The sequence below is a fragment of the Argopecten irradians genome, unplaced genomic scaffold (genome assembly GCF_041381155.1).
Source record: "Argopecten irradians isolate NY unplaced genomic scaffold, Ai_NY scaffold_0101, whole genome shotgun sequence".
Classification (NCBI taxonomy): Eukaryota; Metazoa; Mollusca; class Bivalvia; order Pectinida; family Pectinidae; genus Argopecten; species Argopecten irradians.
In genome coordinates this window covers 6,962-32,436 of record NW_027187568.1, presented here as the reverse complement: position 1 = coordinate 32,436, position 25,475 = coordinate 6,962, and the positions used below count along the sequence as shown (strand labels likewise).

The 25,475-nt window shown below is 35.1% G+C and overlaps 2 protein-coding genes and 1 long non-coding RNA gene across 3 annotated transcripts; 2 read left to right on the top strand and 1 right to left on the bottom strand.

Annotated features, from left to right (window-relative positions):
* The first annotated feature begins 481 nt into the window (after positions 1-481).
* LOC138311742 (uncharacterized) lies at positions 482-16,734 on the top strand. Its single transcript, XM_069252962.1, has 4 exons — positions 482-558; positions 1,169-1,406; positions 1,673-1,787; positions 15,861-16,734. Exons 1-4 carry the CDS (start codon positions 482-484, stop codon positions 15,881-15,883), a joined length of 453 nt encoding a protein of 150 aa, XP_069109063.1. The 3' UTR covers positions 15,884-16,734.
* On the bottom strand, positions 6,766-7,787 carry LOC138311741 (integrase/recombinase xerD homolog). The gene is made up of 2 exons (XM_069252961.1): positions 7,487-7,787; positions 6,766-7,442 (listed from the first exon to the last, which is right to left on the bottom strand). The coding sequence occupies exons 1-2, from the start codon at positions 7,785-7,787 to the stop codon at positions 6,766-6,768; spliced, it is 978 nt and encodes a 325-aa protein (XP_069109062.1).
* Positions 16,735-21,503: 4,769 nt separating the features above from the next.
* LOC138311740 (uncharacterized) lies at positions 21,504-25,148 on the top strand. The gene is made up of 2 exons (XR_011206731.1): positions 21,504-22,471; positions 23,695-25,148. It is a non-coding gene; the product is annotated as an uncharacterized lncRNA (long non-coding RNA).
* The last annotated feature ends 327 nt before the right edge of the window (positions 25,149-25,475 follow it).

The window sequence follows — 25,475 nt, the reverse complement described above, 5'->3', positions numbered from 1 at the left end:
CACACATGAATCATTCTGGCCAACCAATCCAAGTGAACAGGTTATTTATAACCAGATGGAATCACAGAATATGACAGACAAAGTGACCATCCAATGATGTTAACGTGTAGGTGATTATATAAAATATACACAAGCAGAACAAACCACTAGGTTGTCCATAAAGAACTATAATTTCCATAATGGTATAGTCGTAACTCTAAATATTAATATTTTGTTCTATGTATTCTCTTCTTTCAACTTCAAATTTACACAATTTAGACTCTTGGCACTTAATTTAGCGCTTTCCTCAATCATAAGTGATTTCTGCAGGAAAATCATAGTTGCTGCTGATGAGAGAAGACGTTTTGGTGACCGAGTCATGCTATGGGTCTTCAGTAGTATGTTCCAGTCAGACAACACTGTAACGTACACTACTAGTATGTACACACTCAGATATACCACAATTTTTAAAAAGACATACTGAGTATTACTGAGGAAACACATGTCGCGATATTCCAGATTGTCTACCACTGTCGTTATATCCACCCCTGGAACTGAAGGCTCTGTGTGCGTCCACAGGTGAGACAAGTTTGACGTCGCTCTCTCTGTAAATCTTCAAAGGAAGTCTCTGTAGCGCTGTGATTGGTCAGTTTTGTTTTCCCCGGAACTGTCTTCAGGAGAACTTCTGCTGTGATTGGTCAGTTTCGTTTTCCCCGGAACTGTCTTCAGGAGAACTTCTGCTGTGATTGGTCAGTTTTGTTTTCCCCGGAACTGTCTTCAGGAGAACTTCTGCTGTGATTGGTCAGTTTTGTTTTCCCCGGAACTGCCTTCAGGAGAACTTCTGCTGTGATTGGTCAGTTTTGTTTTCCCCGGAACTGTCTTCAGGAGAACTTCTGCTGTGATTGGTCAGTTTTGTTTTCCCCGGAACTGTCTTCAGGAGAACCTCTGCACTGACATATTCCGGAGGTGGCTATGACGTCAGTGATAGTAACTCCGGAATATCGAGATGTCCATGTTCCTGCAGTCCCCAAAACTGTCCACCAATAAAGAAACGAAGCAGAAATGCACACCACATGCACATACAAAATACATAGGAAGGAATCCTTATAGCGCATAAATGATACGTGATAATAATAATAAAACTTAAGTATGTGTATGGTTAAAGATAATCATAATCTTTGCTGGACAGGTGGGGAGCCAACACATCAAAGATTGCCGATGGCATGCTTAGTGGGCCCCTCGCCATTTTTGACGAGACAGGAACTACTCTTCTCCTGTCATCAGCTGACAACTTCATGGCATCGTCTGTTTGGCATCAAGGGGCTCCAGGAGGCCGTGTGAACTGGGGAGTGATGGGCGGAGTCGAGTCGATACCGGCGGGCTACTCCGTACGGACCATCCTCGTGGCCGAACAAGGAATCAACATGGTGAGATCTAGCGTGATATTCATCGCAGCATAAACAGATGCCATTCAAAAAGCTGAAACAGTTATATATAGATTAATGTCTCAATAAAAAGTTGTTCTTTATGCAGGTGATATTGTCACAATCCAACATTTCCGGACTACTTATTACTCCAGGGAAATGAGTGATATTTATAGCAAAACATTTATTTAAGGAACATATATTACTTAATATATCAGATGTCTGATATAGCTATATTACTTTGTATGACTTTGTTTTCCATTTGAAAGGCGTTTGAAAGGTGGGGGCTGATCTTACGCAGTTGTCACCAACATGACGGAACAAGACAAAAGATCTACTCATCAGACACAACAATTAATAATCTGGGTTACTGGACAGACAATGGTAACTATGACATCACACTGTGTTGTTCCTTAACGCTGAAAACGTTAACTTAATCATATATATGTATATAAATTATCTACTTAGTATCTAACACAACAAGTTGAAATGGCATACTGTTTAATGCAACCATTCTCAGACAATCGAGATAATGAGAATCTCTATTTAGCCAAGCTAGTCATTTTTCTACCACTGTATTGTATGATGCCCCGTATAGACCTAGATTTGTATGGCGGCTTTTGCTGTCACCAGGATAAGGTAATGTGTCATTATGACCTAGATTTGATAAAGGGGAATCGCTGTTAATTTGTATGACAAATGTCCTTGTGACCTTTATTTGATTGACGTTTGTCGCTGGGACTTAGTTATATATGATTGATATATGTTGCTGCAACCTAGATTGGTATGATAGTTTCGCTGTATCAGAAAACGTTCAATCAAGTGGCTTATTGTTGGACCCATATCCCGTTGATGTGCGCGCATAATCCAACTTACTTTGTTGATACTGAGATTATCATATCAGAAATATAGAAAATGAGAGATAAAGATAAAGAAAAATTCACAAGAATTAATAAATAATAGGTGTTACACTAAAAATTCCTTAGTGTCGTTACATTTTTTCATATGTAAATGAGATTTGGGAAACCATTTTCTTCGTCTATGGTGCGGTGGTTTCTGTTATAGTGACATATATTATTGCGCTATTGACTAAAAATAGCAAACTTTTACAATCACTTTTCACTTACGAATCCATAACGTGTAAAGACCAATGAAGCTGTTATGATATATTAAAAATATAATTGATAAAAATGATATCACTATCTAATAGAATCCCAATTCTTGTAAAGTACAACATAAACGAAATGCACTAGGCCTACTTTGATTACCGTGTTATCCGGAATCGCTGTCCGCTCTATTTGTTTTAGTCTCGGCGACAAGTAGACGCTTGTAATGTTAAACTATGCATGTTAAACGTTCAAGAGCCTATAATTATCGTATTAGAGGGCGTTAGTTTCGTTGCCCGGCAGTATATAAAGCCATGACTGCGGCTAGAGTTTTTCGCGAAACAATATCACCACATCATTTACAGCATCCCACGATAGGACAAAGTGTTATTATGTAGCTTCGTCTCTCCTTCGAGAGCATGTAGTCTACGGAAAGACTCGCGTGAATAGTCTAGGGTTTGCTCGTCCACAGTGCGTTGGCGTGAATGTTAGCTGTAGCAGTTGCACCCCTTTACGCGATGTTTGTGAGTAGTGTAAATGCAGTATAAGCGCACAGGCATTTGGCTCTATAGATATTTTCTGTACATATATATAGGTAACTCGGCCTTCCATGTAACACTATCCGATTTCAGAAAAAAAACCAACAAGATTATGAATGTCACGAGAGTGATTATAATATGGATATTTGTTCACAAGTACATAAATAGACTCCAACAGCTATAAACAGTTGACAATATTTATTACACACAAACGGAGACAGATAACCCTGAAATAACAAGAACAATACCTGACAATATGTAGGGACACATAAATGAACATACTACTATATCTTCTATATTTATACTGTAAGGTATAAAATATAAACAGGTATCTATTTATTATATTATAATAGTAAATTGTTTTTTAATTTCCGAGTTACATATTTTTACAAATAACAATTAATTAACAGTCACTTGACTCTATGCATTGCCCTAACCTCACCGACCACGCGCGGTCCTTTGTTATACATATACATAATATAAAGCTTTATGGACTAGTTATTTAAAGAAGTTATAGCAGAAAACTATAAAGTATATTAATTAGATTGCATAGTGAAGAATATAAAGTTAATTACTTTATTTCTAGTTATTTATTAAATAAACATACCTTTCAGTACTGTGGCCGTAAAGCACACATGTACAGGCTTCTACATGTAGCTATAGGTCGTGTATGCCCAATGCCTATTTTCCACGTAATGTGCGGACACGCTTCCTGAAGGGTGGGCGTGCACGTGCAAGGACAGGGTCATGCAGGGTCAATGTGACACACTCAACCAATCCATTCACTCGCCTCTCATACGTCATCATAACAACTTACACACACAGATTTACATGTACAGGACATTACATGACACAGGGACATGTAAATTCAGACAGACACAGGGACATGTAAATTCAGACAATACACAGCGCATGTAGTTAAAACACCATAAATAATACATATTATGTATATGGTGAATTTAAACACCGCGACATGAACAAACAGTTTAAGATTTTACAATGGGAATACATTCAATCGAAAAGGAGATAGTCAATCTTTAATTTGGTATATGGCAAGATATATCATGCAGTACATGTTACTAGGTATAATAAAACAAGAAAATAGCCAGATTCCAACACCTCGGACACCGTGACGTCCTTTTTATGAACACGCCAAGGCTCTAATGCATGTCAGCACTTAAATTCAGCTTCAGAAAAATGAAAAAAATATATAACTTTGATTGTGACAAAGCTGAAGTGTTGACATACAGTGGTGTTTTACCTACCCATTAGAGCGTGTTTATTGGAGGATGTCACGGTGTCCGAGGTCTGGAAATCTGGCTGTTTTCCGATGTTTCAAGATACCTAGTTACATTTATAATGCAGGGTACATGTTGTATCATATACCCAATTAAAGTTAAATTATCTGTCTGTCGATTGAGAGTATTTCGATGGTCATGTCTTATGCAGTTTCATAGTAATGATTCTTGTTATATATGTATTACACATATATAAAGGTGTATTTATTATATATAGAGGCAAACGCATATGATTAGGTTAGGGCCCCTGTAGCTCAGTTAATAACAGGTGAGCATTTCAGCTCAAATGTGAATTGGTTGTTGATCGGGGAGGCTGAAGTTGGTTCCGAGTTCCTAGTTCCTAGTACCGTTTAAGCTAAACGGAACTCGGAACCAGTTCCACTCGGAACCAGTTCCGAGTTCCGTTTAAGGATTTTGTTTATTAAAATAAAGTTTTATAAATTCAGTTTATGTAACTTGAACATATTACAAATGTTCTCTGTTGTGTTTTGCCATAGATAATTTTCTATCGTTTTAGATAAAATCATTCTATATGCCTAAGACATATAAGAAATGTTGCCAGTGGTCTTTTTTCATGGGTTACTAGTTATGAATCCACTTTAATTTAGTTTTCGATCAACTCCTATTTCCAAGTTCCGTTTAAGTAAAATGGAACTCGGAACCAGATCCGAGTTCCGTTTAAGGAAATTTTCTATCATTTTAGATCAATTCATTATATATGCATAAGACATATTAGAAATGATGCCTGCTTGCTTTTTTAATGGTTTGATATTGGTAAATCCACTTTAATTTAGTTTTCGGTCAACTCCCATTTCCGAGTTCCGTTTAAGTAAAACGGAACTCGGAACCAGTTCCGAGTTCCGTTTAAGGAAATTCTCTATCATTTTAGATAAAAGTTGTCAATGTGCTTTGCACATATTAGAAATGTTGCCTGTTGGCTTTTTTAATGGATTAATATTGGTAAATCCACTTTAATTTAGTTTTCGGTCAACTCCCATTTCCGAGTTCCGTTTAAGTAAAACGGAACTCTGAACCAGTTCCGAGTTCCGTTTAAGGAAATTCTCTATCATTTTAGATAAAAGTTGTCAATGTGCTTTGCACATATGAGAAATGTTGCCTTTTGGCTTTTTTAATGGATTAATATTGGTAAATCCACTTTAATTTAGTTTTCGATCGACTTCCATTTCCGAGTTCCGTTTAAGTAAAACGGAACTAGGAACCAGTTCCGAGTTCCGTTTAAGGAAATTTTCTATCATTTTGGATAAAATCATTATATATGCCTAAGACATATTAGAAATGTTGCCTGTTGGCTTTTTTAATGGATTAATATTGGTAAATCCACTTTAATTTAGTTTTCGGTCAACTCCCATTTCCCAGTTCCGTTTAAGTAAAACGGAACTCGGAACCAGTTCCGAGTTCCGTTTAAGGAAATTCTCTATCATTTTAGATAAAAGTTGTCAATGTGCTTTGCACATATTAGAAATGTTGCCTGCTGACTTTTCTATTGGATTAGTATTGGTAAATCCACTTTAATTTGGTTTTCGATCAACTCCCAGTTCCGAGTTCCGTTTAAGTAAAACGGAACTCGGAACCAGTTCCGAGTTCCGTTTAAGGAAATTTTCTATCATTTTAGATAAAATCATTCTATATGCCTAAGACATATGAGAAATGTTGCCTGTTGTCTTTTATCATGGGTTACTAGTGATTAATCCACTTTAATTTAGTTTTCAATCAACTCCTATTTCCGAGTTCCGTTTAAGTAAAAACTGGTTCCGAGTTCCGTTTTACTTAAACGGAACTCGGAAATAGGAGTTGATCGAAAACTAAATTAAAGTGGATTCATCACTAGTAACCCATGAAAAAAGACAACAGGCAACATTTCTCATATGTCTTAGGCATATAGAATGATTTTATTAAAATGATAGAAAATTTCCTCAAACGGAACACGGATCTGGTTCCGAGTTCCATTTTACTTAAACGGAACTCGGAACTGGGAGTTGATCGAAAACCAAATTAAAGTAGATTTACCAATACTAATCCAATAGAAAAGTCAGCAGGCAACATTTCTAATATGTACAAAGCACATTCACAACTTTTATCTAAAATGATAGATAATTTCCTTAAACGGAACTCGGAAATAGGAGCTGATCAAAAACTAAATTAAAGTGGATTCATCACTAGTAACCCATGAAAAAGACAACAGTCAACATTTCTCATATGTCTTAGGCATATAGAATGATTTTATCTAAAATAATAGAAAATTTCCTTAAACGGAAATAGATGTTATTTGATAACGTATTTAAACTAGCTCTATTACAAATTATCTATGGCAAAACACAACAGAGAACATTTGTAATATGTTCAAATTACATAAACTGAATTTATAAAATTTTATTTTAATAAATAGCGTTTACAAATATTATAAACCTAAACTTTGAGAAACAAGTAATCTCTCACAAAAAGAATCTTTGACATAACCATCTTTAGTGTTTTCACTAACCCATCTACCATGTCGTTTAAAAAGTCTATCTCCTATTCCTCGATTTGCAGCTGCAGTAGCTCCCCCAGACCGCAAAGAATGTAGACAATATTTCGATGTATCATTGACATGGGGCTTGAAAGCTTCTATAAACAATTCGCGTAAAGTAGTGTAAGACATCACTTTTTTGTCGTTCCTTAACTTATAACCTTCTTTCAAAGCACTCAAATTACACAACAAATGTACATCATCAGTCTCATCCACACCAAGCCATTCAAAATAACGTTCAATATTAACAACTGGACACAACTTGGTCCCTGTGCGTAAAATCACAATCCAAGCACCATCTCGGTACTTATCAGTCTTACTAGATTCTATAAACACGCACATATGCGTGGAATCTATTACAATATCAGACCGTTTAATTTTCAAAAACTCTTCACTGCGTAAAAATCCCGCGTATCCCAATAAAGAAGCACATATGATACGTTGATTTTTACTGTTACCCTCCATGAATAGAAAATCAAACATATCACTCAACATACGAATGGTTACAGGTTCCTTCTTAATCACTGGACGAGCCAATTTCCGTTTGCCGACCGCCAGGATATTCAAAACTAATTTAGAGTCAGTTGGAGATTTAAAATATCATGAAACCATTTTAAACTATAAAAAACGTTAACCAATGGACTAGGTGAATTTGCGGTTTGAATAATGGAAGTCAAATAAATTGCTACATGCAAAGGTTTTGCCGGTAAGGTGTCCTCCAAATTTATACCAGAGTTGATAGCCCACTTGTTCCATCTAAGAAATCCCCTCTTATAAGCCTTGCATGTATTCACAGCTCGAGATCTCTCCAAAAGCTCAGGTATCTGGGTCACCTTATCCAGCAGCACCTCTGGCAATTCATTGATCTCCCGACCGAAGCTCTGCAAAAATAGACGTATAAAGAAAACATACATTATAACATGCATATGTATATACATATATGTACACACGACTATCTTTCAACCTTATGAAAAATATTTTTAAACACCAATTTGAATCCATAGTGTAATATCGATGTAATATTATGATACTACTTCCTATATTAACAGTTTACTCCGAAACAATCTCCGACATATTATCATGGCTTGTCAGCCTGTACATTTATTACTGTCACACATATTACCATGGCTTGTCAGCCGAGATAATCTCCAATTATCCCAGCAATTATCAAGGCAGCCACGCCTAGCATATAGCATCAGCCAATTCAAAATCTCAATTTCAATGCTAACATTTTGAATTTAAGATCCTCCACTCCAAAAATTCCACTTCCGTTTTTACACGTAACGTAAAATTCCTTTAACGACTGTAACTCTTGACAATCCACTACATTTCTAATAAATGTACTACTAGTAGAATTACTACACACGAGTGTCCAAAAACTTGCAGATCTCCACATAGGTGCCACCAATACAACTGACGCATGCGTACGCATCATCTGCCTTAACACTCTGGGAATCAAAAAAAATAGGTGGAACAAACAGGCCGAATTTTTATGTCCAACAAACAGTGAAAGCATCCACACCGGCAGAGTTTTCATTCCAAAATCTAGAATAAAATAATGTCTTTTTTGTGTTATGATCTGAGGCAAACCAATCTACTTCTAAACAGCCCCGCTTTGCTTCAATAATATCTTACAACTCAAAAGATATACCCCAGTCATCTCGGTCTACAATACGAGATAAATAATCAGCTCTGTCATTGAGACTCCTGGGTAACCATTCCATTTCAATCGATATTGATTTTGAAATACAAACTCGATAAATCTCAATCGCGACATCCTGTAACTCGCCTTTCATCGAACCTTTATGAACTATACTACAGACACCAGCATTGTCTGAAAACCATTTCAAACTGTGTTCCTCTAATTGTCCCTTCAAAGAAATTAAAACCCTCAACACAGCTACCAACTCTCTCCAAGTAGACGATTTTTTTACTTTCATCGACAGACCACATCCCATGAGCTACACTATCAGCTTTTACTTCATAGCCGGCAAATCCCGTTCCGCTTGCGTCACTATAAATAAATTTGGAACAAACCCCTGTGTCACGCAATCGTCTGGAATTAAGTTTACTTAAAGTTTGTTTCCAAAATTGAAGTTGAACAATAGTAACCTCAGACAATTTGATATACGAATTCCAACTATACGCTGTATGTACATCCATAGATAGATACCTAGTCATAATCTGAGAAACATTTCCTATCACTATGTTCATAGAAATGATCTGCCCTACGAAACTAGCAACTTTTCTCACCTGTACTCGGTTACTCTTCTGAATACTGCCCTCAAGTTCAGCCACTGTAGCTAAAACCTTATCAACTCTACGGACAGGAATGTGCATTAACCCGTTTAACGCATCCAAGACCACACCTAAAAATTCTAATTCCTGTGTAGGTACCCACAAAGATTTTTCTGCTTTAGGTACAAAACCGGATTTCAACAAATCCTCCTTAATCTCATCTGCTGCTATTTGAGTGAGAAAATCATTAGGACCGCAACCAAATCCATCGTCAAGAAACATAACAATCAGCTTACCCTCACCTCTCCATTTAGCCACCAGTGGCCTAGTTATTTTCGTAAAAATATAAGGAGTCGTTGATAAACCGAACGGTAAAACCAAGAATTTGAAATAAACAATTTGACTGTCCATCAGCCAAGAAAACCCCAAATATTCAGTATGAGGCCCATAGATATCCACAAAATGATACGCTGAATGCATGTCAAATTTAAACATAAAAAATCCCTGTTCTAAATACATCAGAGCCAGTCTCAAATCTTCAAATTTTACAGACTGTTTCCACAAATGTTTATTGATCGACGTCAAATCTAAAATCAGTCTCTTTTTCTTGTTATTTTGCATTGATACAGTTAACGGGTTTACTACCGTTGGTACGTGATCACATTTTCCCACTAAACCCCTATCTAACAAATCTTTAATAGCTTGCACCACAAACTCCTGCTCATTCAAAGCTGACTTAATATTGTTTAAAATTAAACTATCTGGCTGAGAATAAAAAGGAATTTTATATCCGTTAAAAATAGTATCTTTAATAAAATCACAAGCCCCTATTTCCTGCCAAAAATCTATGTGTCTTTTTAACCTTCCTTTAACAATAATATGTTTTTGCCCTTCCTCATATTCATAATAATCATGGGTAAAAACACAATCATCAATAATCTTATACTCATCTTTAAAACTGTCTGAATCCACGTTATCTGCGCACGCGCCATCACTTTTTAGTTCCCACCGATTGGTCCGTTCCTGCTCTGTTGGGTCCAATATGGGGACAGTCCTTCCGGAAGTGGTTCTACTCTCCGCAACTAAAGCAGGCTGATCCATTCTGTACCCTGACCTGACCGGTCCAAATCCATTTGCTCCCCTAGTTGCCTGTCCATTCCAATTAAACATAGGAACACTGCTCCCACCATTATTATTAAAATTAACATCTTGAGTATGGCGTTTTCCTTGACTTGTTTTTTAAGTCTGTCTTTTTTTGCTCTTAACGGCCCTAGCCTCTGCTCGATGAACTTTGTTCTCACACTCTGACAATACTTCTTTCAAATAATCAACTTTCCCGTTCTCCAAAGCCCACTGTGCTTGCTTTACAGTATCATGTATTTCATTGTTAAATAAGTACTGTTTCTTATTTCCTTCGTATTTCCACGAAAGTTCAGTTTCAGTTTTCAACATTTTGACTTCGGAAACTACCGTCTGGGACTGACCACGCACCTGCTCCTTCAATTCATTTAATTCAATTTTCTGGCTTCTAAATTCACTCAAAAATTGTTTAAGAGTGGTCGAAACTTCAGATTCGCTTCCAATAAGAGCAATTCCTGTGTTTTCCATACCCGCATTTATAAAAAATATACAATTGTTAATTCTCAATAACACGTGTGTCGCCTCTGGTCTACCCTCGCTGAATGACACACGTTGTACCTAACACCGTGAACTGCACGTGCAAATACCCTAGCGCCACATATGAGAAAACTCGCAACATAAGGGAAAATAATTTCCGTCTAATTCGCTCCGCTCAAACCACGGAAATTTTATGTATAGTGGATAGATAAAGGGGTAGAAAAAGAAGAGAGAAACAAAGAGAGAAAGAGAGAGTTATGGTAAGAATGATCTTAGAAGATACAGCTAATATTACATGTGTATGTAATTTTTTAATCATGGTTTACTGGTTGATAATATTCCCTTTTAAAATTATTGAACCAGGGTTACAATTTTTTTAAGCTATTTCATTTACTCCAATCATTGTCTAATTTGTAAATATAAAAGTCACCTTTGCTGACTGCAGTATATTTTTCTGTGAAGTATGCATCCTTTAAAAGTTTAGATAAGGCACACACTGATAAATTCTGTTGGAAACATCTTGTGCGATATATGTATTGTTTTAATAATAGAATAATCATATTGTCTACCCTATTATGTAGTATTGGCACATAACCAGTTCCGAGTTCCGTTTAAGAATTTTTTTTTTCTTAAATAAAGTTTTAAAAATTCAGTTTATGTAATTTGAACATATTACAAATGTTCTCTCTTGTGTTTTGTCATTTTTTTAATTTTTTTTTTGTAATTCCAAAGAACATCTATTTCCGTTTAAGTAAAACGGAACTCGGAACCAGTTCCGAGTTCCGTTTAAGGAAATTATCTATCATTTTAGATAAACGTTGTCAATGTGCTTTGTACATATTAGAAATGTTGCCTGCTGACTTTTCTATTGGATTAGTATTGGTAAATCTACTTTAATTTGGTTTTCGATCAACTCCCAGTTCCGAGTTCCGTTTAAGTCAAACGGAACTCAGTTCCGAGTTCCGTTTAAGAAAATTTTCTATCATTTTAGGTAAAATCATTCTATATGCCTAAGACATATTAGAAATGTTGCCTGTTGGCTTTTTAAATGGATTGATATTGGTAAATCCACTTTAATTTAGTTTTCGGTCAACTCCCATTTCCGAGTTCCGTTTAAGTAAAACGGAGTTCCGTTTAATTAAAACGGAACTCGGAACCAGTTCCGAGTTCCGATTAAGGAAATTCGCTATCATTTTAGATCAATTCATTCCATATGCCTAAGACATATTAGAAACGATGCCTGCTTGCTTTTTTAATGGTTTGATATTGGTAAATCCACTTTAATTTAGTTTTCGGTCAACTCCCATTTCCGAGTTCCGTTTAAGTAAAACGGAACTCTGAACCAGTTCCGAGTTCCGTTTAAGGAAATTATCTATCATTTTAGATAAAAGTTGTGAATGTCCTTTGTACATATTAGAAATGTTGCCTGCTGACTTTTCTATTGGATTAGTATTGGTAAATCTACTTTAATTTGGTTTTACTTAAACGGAAATAGATGTTCTTTGGAATTACAAAAAAAAATGAAAAAAAAAAAAAAAATGACAAAACACAAGAGAGAACATTTGTAATATGTTCAAATTACATAAACTGAATTTTTAAAACTGTATTTAAAAAAATAAATTCTTAAACGGAACTCGGAACTGGTTATGTGCCAATACTACTTAATAAAGGATGCATACTTCACAGAAAAATATACTGCAGTCAGCAAAGGTTACTTTTATATTTACAAATTAGACAAGGATTGGAGTAAATGAAATAGCTTAAAAAATTGTAACCCTGGTTCAATAATTTTAAAAGGGAATATTATCAACCAGTAAACCATGATTAAAAAATTACATACACATGTAATATTAGCGGTATCTGATCATTCTTACCATAACTCTCTCTTTCTCTCTTTGTTTCTCTCTTCTTTTTCTATCCCTTTATCTATCCACTATACATGTGTACATAAAATTTCCGTTGTTTGAGCGGAGCGAATTAGACGGAAATTATTTTCCCTTATGTTGCGAGTTTTCTCATAGGTGGCGTTAGGGTATTTGGACGTGCAGTTCACTGTGTTAGGTACAACGTGTGTCATTCAGAGGCGACACATGTGTTATTGAGAATTAACGATTGTAGATTTTTTATAAATGCGGGTATGAACACAGGAAGTGCTCATATTGAAAGCGAATCTGAAGTTTCGACCACTCTTAAACAATTTTTGAGTGAATTTAGAAGCCAGAAAATTGAATTAAATGAATTGAAGGAACAGGTGTGTGGTCAGTCCCAGACGGTAGTTTCCGAAGTCAAAAAGTTGAAAACTGAAACTGAACTTTCGTGGAAATACGAAGGAAATAAGAAACAGTACTTATTTAACAATGAAATACATGATACTGTAAAGCAAGCACAGTGGGCTTTGGAGAACGGGAAAGTTGATTATTTGAAAGAAGTATTGTCAGAGTGTGAGGACAAACTTAAATAGCGAAACAAACTTATTCGTATCGCGGATACTTCCGAAGGTGGCTGGGAGACAGTCCGGCAATATGAGAGTAATCCGGTGGCCAGTGATTCAGAGGATGAGAACAAGGTTCATCGAGCAGAGGCTAGGGCCGTTAAGAGCAAAAAAAGACAGACTTAAAAAACAAGTCAAGGAAAACGCCGTACTCAAGATGTTAATTTTAATAATAATGGTGGGAGCAGTGTTCCTATGTTTAATTGGAATGGACAGGCAACTAGGGGAGCAAATGGATTTGGACCGGTCAGGTCAGGGTACAGAATGGATCAGCCTGCTTTAGTTGCGGAGAGTAGAACCACTTCCGGAAGGACTGTCCCCATATTGGACCCAACAGAGCAGGAACGGACCAATCGGTGGGAACTAAAAAGTGATGGCGCGTGCGCAGATAACGTGGATTCAGACAGTTTTAAAGATGAGTATAAGATTATTGATGATTGTGTTTTTACCCATGATTATTATGAATATGAGGAAGGGCAAAAACATATTATTGTTAAAGGAAGGTTTAAAAGACACATAGATTTTTGGCAGGAAATAGGGGCTTGTGATTTTATTAAAGATACTATTTTTAACGGATATAAAATTCCTTTTTATTCTCAGCCAGATAGTTTAATTTTAAACAATATTTAGTCAGCTTTGAATGAGCAGGAGTTTGTGGTGCAAGCTATTAAAGATTTGTTAGATAGGGGTTTAGTGGGAAAATGTGATCACGTACCAACGGTAGTAAACCCGTTAACTGTATCAATACAAAATAACAAGAAAAAGAGACTGATTTTAGATTTGACGTCGATCAATAAACATTTGTGGAAACAGTCTGTAAAATTTGAAGATTTGAGACTGGCTCTGATGCATTTAGAACAGGGATTTTTTATGTTTAAATTTGACATGCATTCAGCGTATCATTTTGTGGATATCTATGGGCCTCATACTGAATATTTGGGGTTTTCTTGGCTGATGGACGGTCAAATTGTTTATTTCAAATTTTTGGTTTTACCGTTCGGTTTATCAACGGCTCCTTATATTTTTACGAAAATAACAAGGCCACTGGTGGCTAAATGGAGAGGTGAGGGTAAGCTGATTGTTATGTTTCTTGACGATGGATTTGGTTGCGGTCCTAATGATTTTCTCACTCAAATAGCAGCAGATGAGATTAAGGAGGATTTGTTGAAATCCGGTTTTGTACCTAAAGCAGAAAAATCTTTGTGGGTACCTACACAGGAATTAGAATTTTTAGGTGTGGTCTTGGATGCGTTAAACGGGTTAATGCACATTCCTGTCCGTAGAGTTGATAAGGTTTTAGCTACAGTGGCTGAACTTGAGGGCAGTATTCAGAAGAGTAACCGAGTACAGGTGAGAAAAGTTGCTAGTTTCGTAGGGCAGATCATTTCCATGAACGTAGTGATAGGAAATGTTTCTCAGATTATGACTAGGTATCTATCAATGGATGTACATACAGCGTATAGTTGGAATTCGTATATCAAATTGTCTGAGGATACTATTGTTCAACTTCAGTTTTGGAAACAAACTTTAAGTAAACTTAATTCCAGACGATTGCGTGACACAGGGGTTTGTTCCAAAATTATTTATAGTGACGCAAGCGGAACGGGATTTGCCGGTTATGAAGTAAATACAGCTGATAGTGTAGCTCATGGGATGTGGTCTGTCGATGAAAGTAAAAAAATCGTCTACTTGGAGAGAGTTGGTAGCTGTGTTTAGGGTTTTAATTTCTTTGAAGGGACAATTAGAGGAACACAGATTGAAATGGTTTTCAGACAATGCTGGTGTCTGTAGTATAGTTCATAAAGGTTCGATGAAAGGCGAGTTACAGGATATCGCGATTGAGATTTATCGAGTTTGTATTTCAAAATCAATATCGATTGAAATGGAATGGTTACCCAGGAGTCTCAGTGACAGAACTGATTATTTATCTCGTATTGTTTATGATTAGTGAAGTGAATTGGTTTGCCTCAGATCATAACACAAAAAAGACATTATTTTATTCTAGATTTTGGAATGAAAACTCTGCCGGTGTGGATGCTTTCACTGTTAGTTGGACATAAAAATTCGGCCTGTTTGTTCCACCTATTTTTTTGATTCCCAGAGTGTTAAGGCAGATGATGCGTACGCATGCGTCAGGTGTATTGGTGGCACCTATGTGGAGATCTGCGAGTTTTTGGACACTCGTGTGTAGTAATTCTGCTAGTAGTACATTTATTAGAATTGCAGTGGATTGGAGTGGAGGATCTTAAATTCAAAATGTTAGAAGATGGAGGATCTTAAATTCAAAATGTTAGCATTGAAATTGAGATTTTGAATTTGCTGATGCAATATGCTAGGCGTGGCTCTGCCTTGATAATTGCTGGGATAATTGGAGATTATCTCGGCTGACAAGCCATGATAATATGTGTGACTGTAATAAATGTACAGGCTGACAAGCCATGGTAATATGTCGGAGATTGTTTCGGAGTAAACTGTTAATATAGGAAGTAGTAACATAATATTACATCGATATTACACTATGGATTCAAATTGGTGTTTAAAAATATTTTTCATAAGGTTGAAAGATAGTCGTGTGTACATATATGTATATATACATATGCATGTTATAATGTATGTTTTCTTTATACGTCTATTTTTGCAGAGCTTCGGTCGGGAGATCAATGAATTGCCAGAGGTGCTGCTGGATAAGGTGACCCAGATACCTGAACTTTTGGAGAGATCTCGAGCTGTGAATACATGCAAGGCTTATAAGAGGGGATTTCTTAGATGGAACAAGTGGGCTATCAACTCTGGTATAAAATTGGAGGACACCTTACCGGCAAAACCTTTGCATGTAGCAATTTATTTGACTTCCATTATTCAAACCGCAAATTCACCTAGTCCATTGGTTAACGTTTTTTATAGTTTAAAATGGTTTCATGATATTTTAAATCTCCAATTGACTCTAAATTAGTTGTGAATATCCTGGAGGCCGGCAAGCGGAAATTGGCTCGTCCAGTGATTAAGAAGGAACCTGTAACCATTCGTATGTTGAGTGATATGTTTGATTTTCTATTCATGGAGGGTAATAGTAAAAATCAACGTATCATATGTGCTTCTTTATTGGGATACGCGGGATTTTTACGCAGTGAAGAGTTATTGAAAATTAAACGGTCTGATATTGTAATAGATTCCACGCATATGCGCGTGTTTATAGAATCTAGTAAGACTGATAAGTACCGAGATGGTGCTTGGATTGTTATTTCACGGACAGGGACCAAGTTGTGTCCAGTTGTTAATATTGAACGTTATTTTGAATGGCTCGGTGTGGATGAGAGTGATGATGTACATTTGTTGTGTAATTTGAGTGCTTTGAAAGAAGGTTATAAGTTAAGGAACGATAAAAAAGTGATGTCTTACACTACTTTACGCGAATTGTTTATAGAAGCTTTCAAGCCCCATGTCGATGATATATCGAAATATTGTCTACATTCTTTGCGTTCTGGGGAGCTACTGCAGCTGCAAATCGAGGAATAGGAGATAGACTTTTTAAACGACATGGTAGATGGGTTAGTGAAAACGCTAAAGATGGTGGGGTACAGCCCTAATAGGGGACCCTGTCATAATTATACCACCTGTGATCACGAGACATTGTCAGGAAATACGTTTGTACTGAAACACCCCAACACTATGAATGTCAACTTTTGATCCAACATTTCATATCTGATGGCTAAACAGTTACATTGCTACTTGAAGTATTCAGTAATTTTTTACAGTGCTGACACCATCATTTCTTTTATTAGTGAAACTCCTTTTTACTTGATATTATTATAACTTGCAGCTTGAATTTGTGGTCAACCTTTCTAAGAACTTCTTAAAAGAATCAATTTGCCTGAAAAGTGAGTTAAAATATATGTCCTTTTCAAGCATTAAAACACGGTCTTTCTTACATTCTTCATTTCTGTGATTACTCTGTGTCAATCATATCTCAATTTAAGGCTCGACACAACCAGGACCTCTAGAATCTTGGTTAACGACTAAGGCTGTAATCAAGGACATCTAGAATCCTTGAATGAAAACTAGACTAAAAAACCCAGGAAATTCTAGATTAAAAGATTCTTGGATGAAAACTAGACTAAAAACCCAGCTGAGGACCTCAAGAATTCTTGGATGAAAACTAGTGGTGTTCCGATTAATCAAGTTCATCGAGTATCTTTGGTTTGAAGTGTTTGATCAATTAATCGAGTAAAAAATCTGTAATCAAGTTTGTCGGAATTTTCCGACACCATGATAAACGAAAGTATAAAGTTAGCTGATCACTAAAACATGGAAAAATATCATAGCGAACATTCCCTTGTGTATGGTTGTCACTCATATCATTTCAAATTTCAAGCGTCTAGACAAATTGAAGAGCGCATTAAAGATGCTCCACCGCTGATAAATAGTATTTTTTCGCTATAAAAAACAGGATCAGACGATTTGGTATTTTTCTTTTGTTACAAAAGTTACTTACTTTACACCATTACCACCATTGGAAATTTTGAGCTTCTAATTTTAACTCAAGATAAAACTATAAGAAATAATTAATTGCAAGATAAAACTATAAGAAATAATTAATTGCATCCCGAAAAAATTCTATGAAACTATGTTCTATATAGAATGAAGTTCTGATTGCGCATGCACCAAAAGCAAAATAAATCATTTTATGTTATTTTTTGTGTTAATTAGACATATATATACACGATTAAACACCAATTGTTGTTCAAAGGATGAGTATCATTTATGGTCTGTCAGCGGTGGAGCATCGATCTTTAAGCATTACGTAGTAATGTAAACATTCAGATGAGCATGATATGTGAAGAAAATAAGTGACATGAAAACATGACAGCACAGGGAAGCCTCGCGAACGTAAGGCTTTGAAGGAAATTTTTATATGAGACTTGTTTATACATCAAGGAAAAAAATAATCGATTTTAATCGATCATTAATTGGTTAAATAAAACTGATGATCGACCATGAAAATTCAACCGATTCCCAACACTAATTAAAAACTTGACTAAAAAACCAGGACCTCAAGAGTCCTTGGATGAAATCAGGCTCAACAACAAGGAACTCTAAAATCCTTGAATGACAACTTAAGGCTCAAGTTCAAGGACTTCTAGAATATTTTGGTAAAAACTTGATTCAACAGCCTGGGTACCAGAATTTGACAAGTGTATGAATGACCTTGACTTGGCAATCAAAAGCTCTGTTATCATCTTCCAAGTTAGTACCATATTGATGACATGAATCAAATTTTATTTTTGATCAGAAGCAGGATTTTTTTGCCACTTCTTTGGCAGCAGTGAAATACCATGGAAACAAATTATATATTTCATGATTTAGGGAAAATGTTGATACTCATGGAAGTAAAAATACTAGCAGTGATAGAGGCCTATTTTACCAATTGGTCGCATATATTTCGTTAAGATTGAGATCACATTTGATAATTTCTTCGAGGTAAAAGTGATTTGTATCGTACAGAAGTAACCAACTGTTAAAAGAAAATCATTTTGGTTAAAGATTTACAGGAAAGTACCCAGTGTAAGCTCTAAGTGCAGTTAGTTTAATGACTGACATTTAAATGTCAAAGTCACCTTGAGCTTGTAGTGTAATAATTAACACTAATCTCTTACATATAAAATAGATTACTGTTATACCATGTACAACATTTATCTTGTCTCAAGGACACTACAATACCCAGAGGACACCTGAACACAGAATGACCATTCATTATATAAACATCTGGATGCCCTAATTTCAAGACTTCATTCTTCAACTCCCTTCAAATGCATCTTTGTGAAAATTAATTCAGAAAGTTAATATATTTTAGTACCCATAAGTTTCATAGTACTAACAAAAGACCTGGCTCAGGTATATTAATCTTTTAAATATTTATTTGCATATTTGATCAAAAACCTGTTTTTGTTCAATTATTGTATATCATCAAAATATGAAAATTGCATTAAATGGATTAATAAGTAAGTATAAGCAAATATCTAATTATATTATAGTAATGCAGGTTCAAGCACAAATGAACTTTGGTTTGTCAGTGGATTAAAACCTCAGTAGACAACATGTTCTATAATTGAGTCCTGGTGACATATCAAATATTGAACTACTTTTTGTCAGTATACATTTGTATAAAGTGGTCCTGCTTAGTTATATAACACCTTCTCAGATCTCGGTTACTAAAGAGCTCGGAAACTTGAGCAGATCTATCACGTAATCAATGATAAAATGTTTAAATCAAAATCTTTCTTTGGATGAAATAGTTTGATTGTAGAGATACACCATTGAAGCCTTTACCCAAGGGAAGGTGTCTTTTAATAGGTATTTACTCTTGTCTCAAAATAAAATTGCAATTTGTAAGTGATTAATTTACAGCGATATCGTATTACTCTTCATGACATTGGAATGACAAAGTCCGGTGATAGAGCGAGTGTTTTTTGTCTGAATGAAATGATTTTATTGTAATCTCAGTATTCATTAACAGATGTTTTAAGTGGTCTATAAACTGTAACCTTTGACCTATACTTGAACAATATTTTAATTGAATTTGAACAATAATTAATCTTGTTGTGTTCATTGTAATCTATATCCAAGTTTAGATCATGACTAAGCAGATATGAACTGCTGGAGAGATACTGGAAACGTGATAATGTAGCTGTAAGTTCTTTAGTGTTTTGATTTGGTTTTGTGAATTTCAGTATCACTGACAAAATTATCTGCTCTACAATATGTGATGATTTCTACCTTGATTGTTTGTATCTATAAGTAGAGAAGTTATCCACTAAGGGACAACCATATCTACTACGAGCCATGACATTCAAAAGGCATCTTTACAAGCCAAGACAGGCTTCCTTTTGATGCAGTTTTCAGCCAAAGTTCAGCCAAAGTATAATCAAAAATGTCATAAAAAAGTACTGTGACAGACTTATAAAAAATTATCTCCCTTAGAGTTACAGTTTTGATTAATTACTCCTTTTAATTTTAATGTTATGTATTTTACTTCAAATAGAATTGTAAAATCATATAGAGTTATCTGTCCTTTTTGGTTCTATTTGACTGACATTTTCCCCCACAGAACTTAAATTGTAATACATGTTATTGACATATAGTAAAGTTATCTCCCCTTATATTATGTTTACTATTGTTGTGTAATTCTTTTTATCAATCTCTAAGTCTGTTCCAAGCATTGTGTTGGCATGGTAATATCCAAACTTTGGTTGAAAGCTTTAAGTTTTGTCTTTGGAGAAAGAAGAGGACAGTGATTAGCAGAACTGGGCTGATCTTGATCATAGTACCAACTCATTTGGTATAGTCTGCCACAGGAATTTGGATGGACTAGCATTCAGATATACCTAGAATACATTAGCACTTTTTTGGTTGATTGTTAATAAGGTATTTTGTAGGATTCACAGTTGATTGCATTTTTTTTTTAAGACTGAAGACTTAATTGGCAACTGTGGGCTACACACAAGACCCAAGTAAAAGTCAGCAGTACCATTTCATAGAAAGCTCTCTTCAGACATCTATGTTGTTGTTATGTGGAATTCTGCATAAAAACACAAGCAAATCCTGCATCCCTAGGAGAACTATTAGTACCGATCCAGTACCATGTGAAATGATGGATATATATTATAGGGGCTGCGGTGACTAGGTGGTTATGGTATCCCCACATATTACCACAAGTCCTCCACCTGTGGGTCTAATTTCCTCTACCTCCTAAACCTGGTAGTCCTTAAATGACCCTGGCTGTTAATAAGATGTTTATCCAGTCAAACCGAAGCTCTGTATATGGCAGCATAAGCAAATACTTCAACATCTGATGTCTCCAAGGAGCGTGTGCTGGGATTGAACTTTTTACTTGTAGTCTTAAACTTGTGTTGACAATAACCCCATCCAATTATTACAACTGTCAATCTGATACAAGACAAGCTTACACATCAAGCTATATTCAATTAGACAAGAGACTTCAGATGGCTATCAGATATATACTGGGGAATTTAGGGATGAAAGCTTTAATTATTAAATTAATATCAATGACTGTTAAGATCTCTACATACTTAGGTAGATTCTAAGGGTTTTATATCAATGACAACTGTTATTAGTGAACTACCAAGGTATCTAGCTGCTTTCTGAAATACTGATCAGCTTCACTAGACTGTAGGTCTGTTACTGTAATAAGCTTAATGTATACCATTCAGTCATTACTAAGATCATTGCCAGGATCTATATTCACAGGTTAACTTTCAAAAGCTTTTCCTTTTTACTGAAAAAGCTTGCTTTTCCAGTATTGCTACGGCCCGGATGACCCACAAATTTAAATGCGATTGACCTCTCATTTGCATGCGATTTTTTTCTCTTTTCCTCTTTCTAGAACAAATATGCTGCCATAGTGCAGTTAAACAACTTCTATGGTATTTCATTAAATAGAATAGTTTCAAACATGTCTACAAAAACTATAACATGAACGTCTATAATTGAAAAATAGTGAGGATAATTTGCATCAGTGGTAGCGATCGGTGGCCTAATTCTCGCCCGCATTTGCATATATATGTAAACATCCGGTTTGGGTAACACTAAATAAAGGAATTGTCAGGATTTTGGTATGTAAGTAACTAATTGTAGTTTGATGTATACATTCATAATCTATTATGTAATGACAATTTTTTAATTCATCCCGACGTAAGAAAGATACAAAAGTTGTTTGTTTTTACATGTATTATATTGATAGTCATTTTGGAGAACAGGTACGTTCGTATTGTGATCATGTCATTACGATGGCCCACTGAATTTAACCAAGTCTCACTCAAACAGACGCTTGTTAACTACGTACGCATCAAGCGTCTGGGTGATCTATGCAGAAGCTAACAAACACGATAAATTCTGAGTTACGCTGGCTCCTTATCATTTCGCACGGATTGTCAACTAACGCATCCTTTCATTAACGAGGGAATATTTAATACACGGATACAGATACAATGAAATATCGTGACACTCAGCAATAGTGTAAACGGCCGAATGTAAACAAAGACGTCATCACGCAAAGCGGACCTGTGATGTAAACTTGCAAGTCAAGAGATATTTTCCATTTAATTATCGAGCGTAATAAATACATTCTCATATCAGAAAAACACCGAAGAATATTTGAACACTGCATGTTGCAAGCCACCTTGCTAGTAAACTTCGGAATTCTTTTCGTATTTGGAGACAGAAGCAGTGAAAATCGTAAGTTTCATTTCGTTTTGCTTCTTTGCCTATCACGCCTATGGGTCGGTATATTATAATTATATGAACTATTTGACAAACATCGGCACATTAAGTGAACTTACAACATCATGAGTATGTGTGAATTCCTGCTAACATCCATATAATCGACGTTTTATTTTATTACAACGCAACAAAATTGAATATCACTTTAAATTTGAAGTAGTTTGTTGTTATATAATTAGCAGTTGACAAGATTCATTTTTGGTATTATTTTCTAATGCGATGACATCAAATTTAATATTAATGCATAGAGTCAATTTACCAGATTGTCAATATGTCTATAAACATCACAAAGCATGTGTTTATTTGTAGGCAAAACAATGCATGATATAGATCCATACACAATACGTACATATGTGTGTAATACACATGTGAATACAGAATTTCTTTAGATAAATAGAAGAATTGTAATGCTAGATTTATTTAAGACAATTAATATCTGGGATTTCGAAATTGGCGGTATGAACTTAAAACATCGATTAAACAGTCACTACATATATAACTTCATGGATTCAGAGAATTTATAATAACACTTACCAAAATAAACAATAACCTGTGCACTGTAATACATGGTAAATTTACACTTGCTCAATATTACAGTATTTGGTTTAAAGTAAGTTTTGCTAACAGTAAAAAACATTGTATTTTATCAATGTGTATCAGGTATAGGAGACAAATTAATTATGATGCTAATATATTAAAGATGCTTCACCGCTGACAAATGGTATTTTTTCACTATCAAAAATGGCAGCAGACAATTTAGTATTTTTCTTCAGTTACAAAAGTTACTTACTTTACACCATTACCGCCGTTGAAAAGTTTGAGCTCCAATTTCACTTCAAGTTAAAAATATAAATAAAATAATTAATTGCATCCCGAAAAAATTCTGTAGCACTATATCCTATATGGAATAAAGTACTGATTGCGCTTGACCCAAAGGCAAAATTAATTATTTTATATTATTTTTTGTGTTAATTAGACTTATGCATACACGATTAAACACTAATTATTGTTCAAATGATGAATATCATTTATACTCTGTCGGCGGTGGAGCATCTTTAACTCAAAGTACTTGTGTACATGAGTCCAGTTTCTTCCTTTTGTCATTGTTAGATGATTTCTGTAACTTTTTTATAACAAATTAAGAATATTGATATATATGTTAAATTTTATAATTACAGGACTCATTGGCTAGTCATCTGAAGCAGATTCATAATTGTTGAAGACTGGAGATTATCAGGATTACTTTGGAAGCAGTGAAATGATTCTAAGGATGACTACCAGGCATATATTAAACTAGCTGCGACAGCATACATGTAGCTCTGGACAACAAGCATATGGGTTGGCGCTTCTCATTCGCATTGTTTCGTAATGCCAATTAAAACACAAAAATACAAAAAAGTAAATCCAGTATATTTGCAACTTTGGAAAGAGTTGTCACCATTTGACATACTGCCGATTGTTATTAATCTGTGGAGAGATAGAAGGTGTTTAAACTTTTAACTTCACAGACTGACTCACATGTTAGTCTTTCTGTTTTGTTGTAAAATTCATACAAACAAAAATAATTTTCTTGGCTTGAATGAAACACACTATATATGTTCTGACAGACGGTCATTATCAGAACTACAATTCTGTCCCATTGACTGTAATGTTGCAAAACATCAAGTGATGACAATTAGCGAGTGTCGAGTAACTTTGCATTTAGATATATATAGAAATATCCTACATTTATAATATAAACTGATAATTTATTTACCCATCATCACGCCTGAGTTATCATTACTACAATGTATATTTCAATGTTTCACATCTGTGACACGGCCATATAAGTACATTGTATATGGAATGACATTCATTTATTTGCTACAACAGAAACATATTAAACAGTTTACTTGTTGACTTTGTGCAGTGTGTTCACAAAAATGACACAAAGTTTAACGCTTCTGGTGACATAGCCCATTAGTTGTTCCATTTAGTTGATGCCTCTATCAAATGTTTTTACAACTGTTTCTGATCTTGTTACCAATATATGTACAAACAGTTGTAAGTAATGTGACATTAACAACAAGTTGCCAATAATGTGTGATTACATGTACGTTAATTTCATATTCTTAACATAATTAAATGGGAAAAAAACCTTTAAAACATAACAAAAAAAGTATTTATTTTAGTACATAAACATAAAAACCGATCATTGATTTACAAGGTCAAGGAGAGTAACTTGTACATGACAATTTCAAAATTGACTAGGGTACACGAAATTCGGCAGTCCAGAAAATTTGTAATCTGGGCGGTTTAGGCTGGGAACGAAGGTTTCCAGATTATCGAGGGTCCAATGTACATGTCAATGTATACAAATAACACACTGATTTTGAGAATGGTTGTTTTAATATGCTGTTAAGAATTCTCAGTGTCCATTTTATGCATTATATAGAGACAGTATCATACTGAATCTAACTTTGATATGACTTTTCTTCAATATTGCAGCAAAGTATCAAGAACTGCTCTTTACTTACTAATATGCCTGAATACATTGTGTGTATCACAGAAGAGAACTAGAAAAAAATAATGTATTGTGATGTTATTTCATGTTTGTATTAAAGTATTTTTGAATAAACATAATTCAAAACAATTCAGTTTTGATTTTGATGCAGTAACCAATTCTTTAAATGAACATTTGACCCTTAGTTTTTGTCATTTCATTTCTTCTCTTGAAAATTATCTAATTAATTGCCTTTTGCCACATAGTTCATCGGAAAAAAATACTTGTATATTATATGCATTGCACATAGTTCCTTATAAATGAGGTCTGTAAACAACATTTGCAGCATAAGCCATGAACTTTGTAAAAATGCCATCAAGGGATATCCATGTGTCAGATCATACTTTCTTCTTAATGGAGTCTTAATGTTTCCCTTGTTGTCATTTTACTGCAGATTGTTATTAGCTGTCTCCATGG

Bases quoted from the DNA above. Each gene is read 5' to 3' on its own strand.
- LOC138311742 (XM_069252962.1), top strand. From the start codon at position 482: ATGTCGCGATATTCCAGATTGTCTACCACTGTCGTTATATCCACCCCT. The intron at 1,407-1,672 runs GTGAGATCTAGC...TCCATTTGAAAG, and splicing joins CCGAACAAGGAATCAACATG to GCGTTTGAAAGGTGGGGGCT. The intron at 1,788-15,860 runs GTAACTATGACA...CTATTTTTGCAG, and splicing joins GGGTTACTGGACAGACAATG to AGCTTCGGTCGGGAGATCAA.
- LOC138311741 (XM_069252961.1), bottom strand. From the start codon at position 7,787: ATGTATGTTTTCTTTATACGTCTATTTTTGCAGAGCTTCGGTCGGGAG. The intron at 7,443-7,486 runs AATGGTTTCATG...ACTCTAAATTAG, and splicing joins TAACGTTTTTTATAGTTTAA to TTTTGAATATCCTGGCGGTC.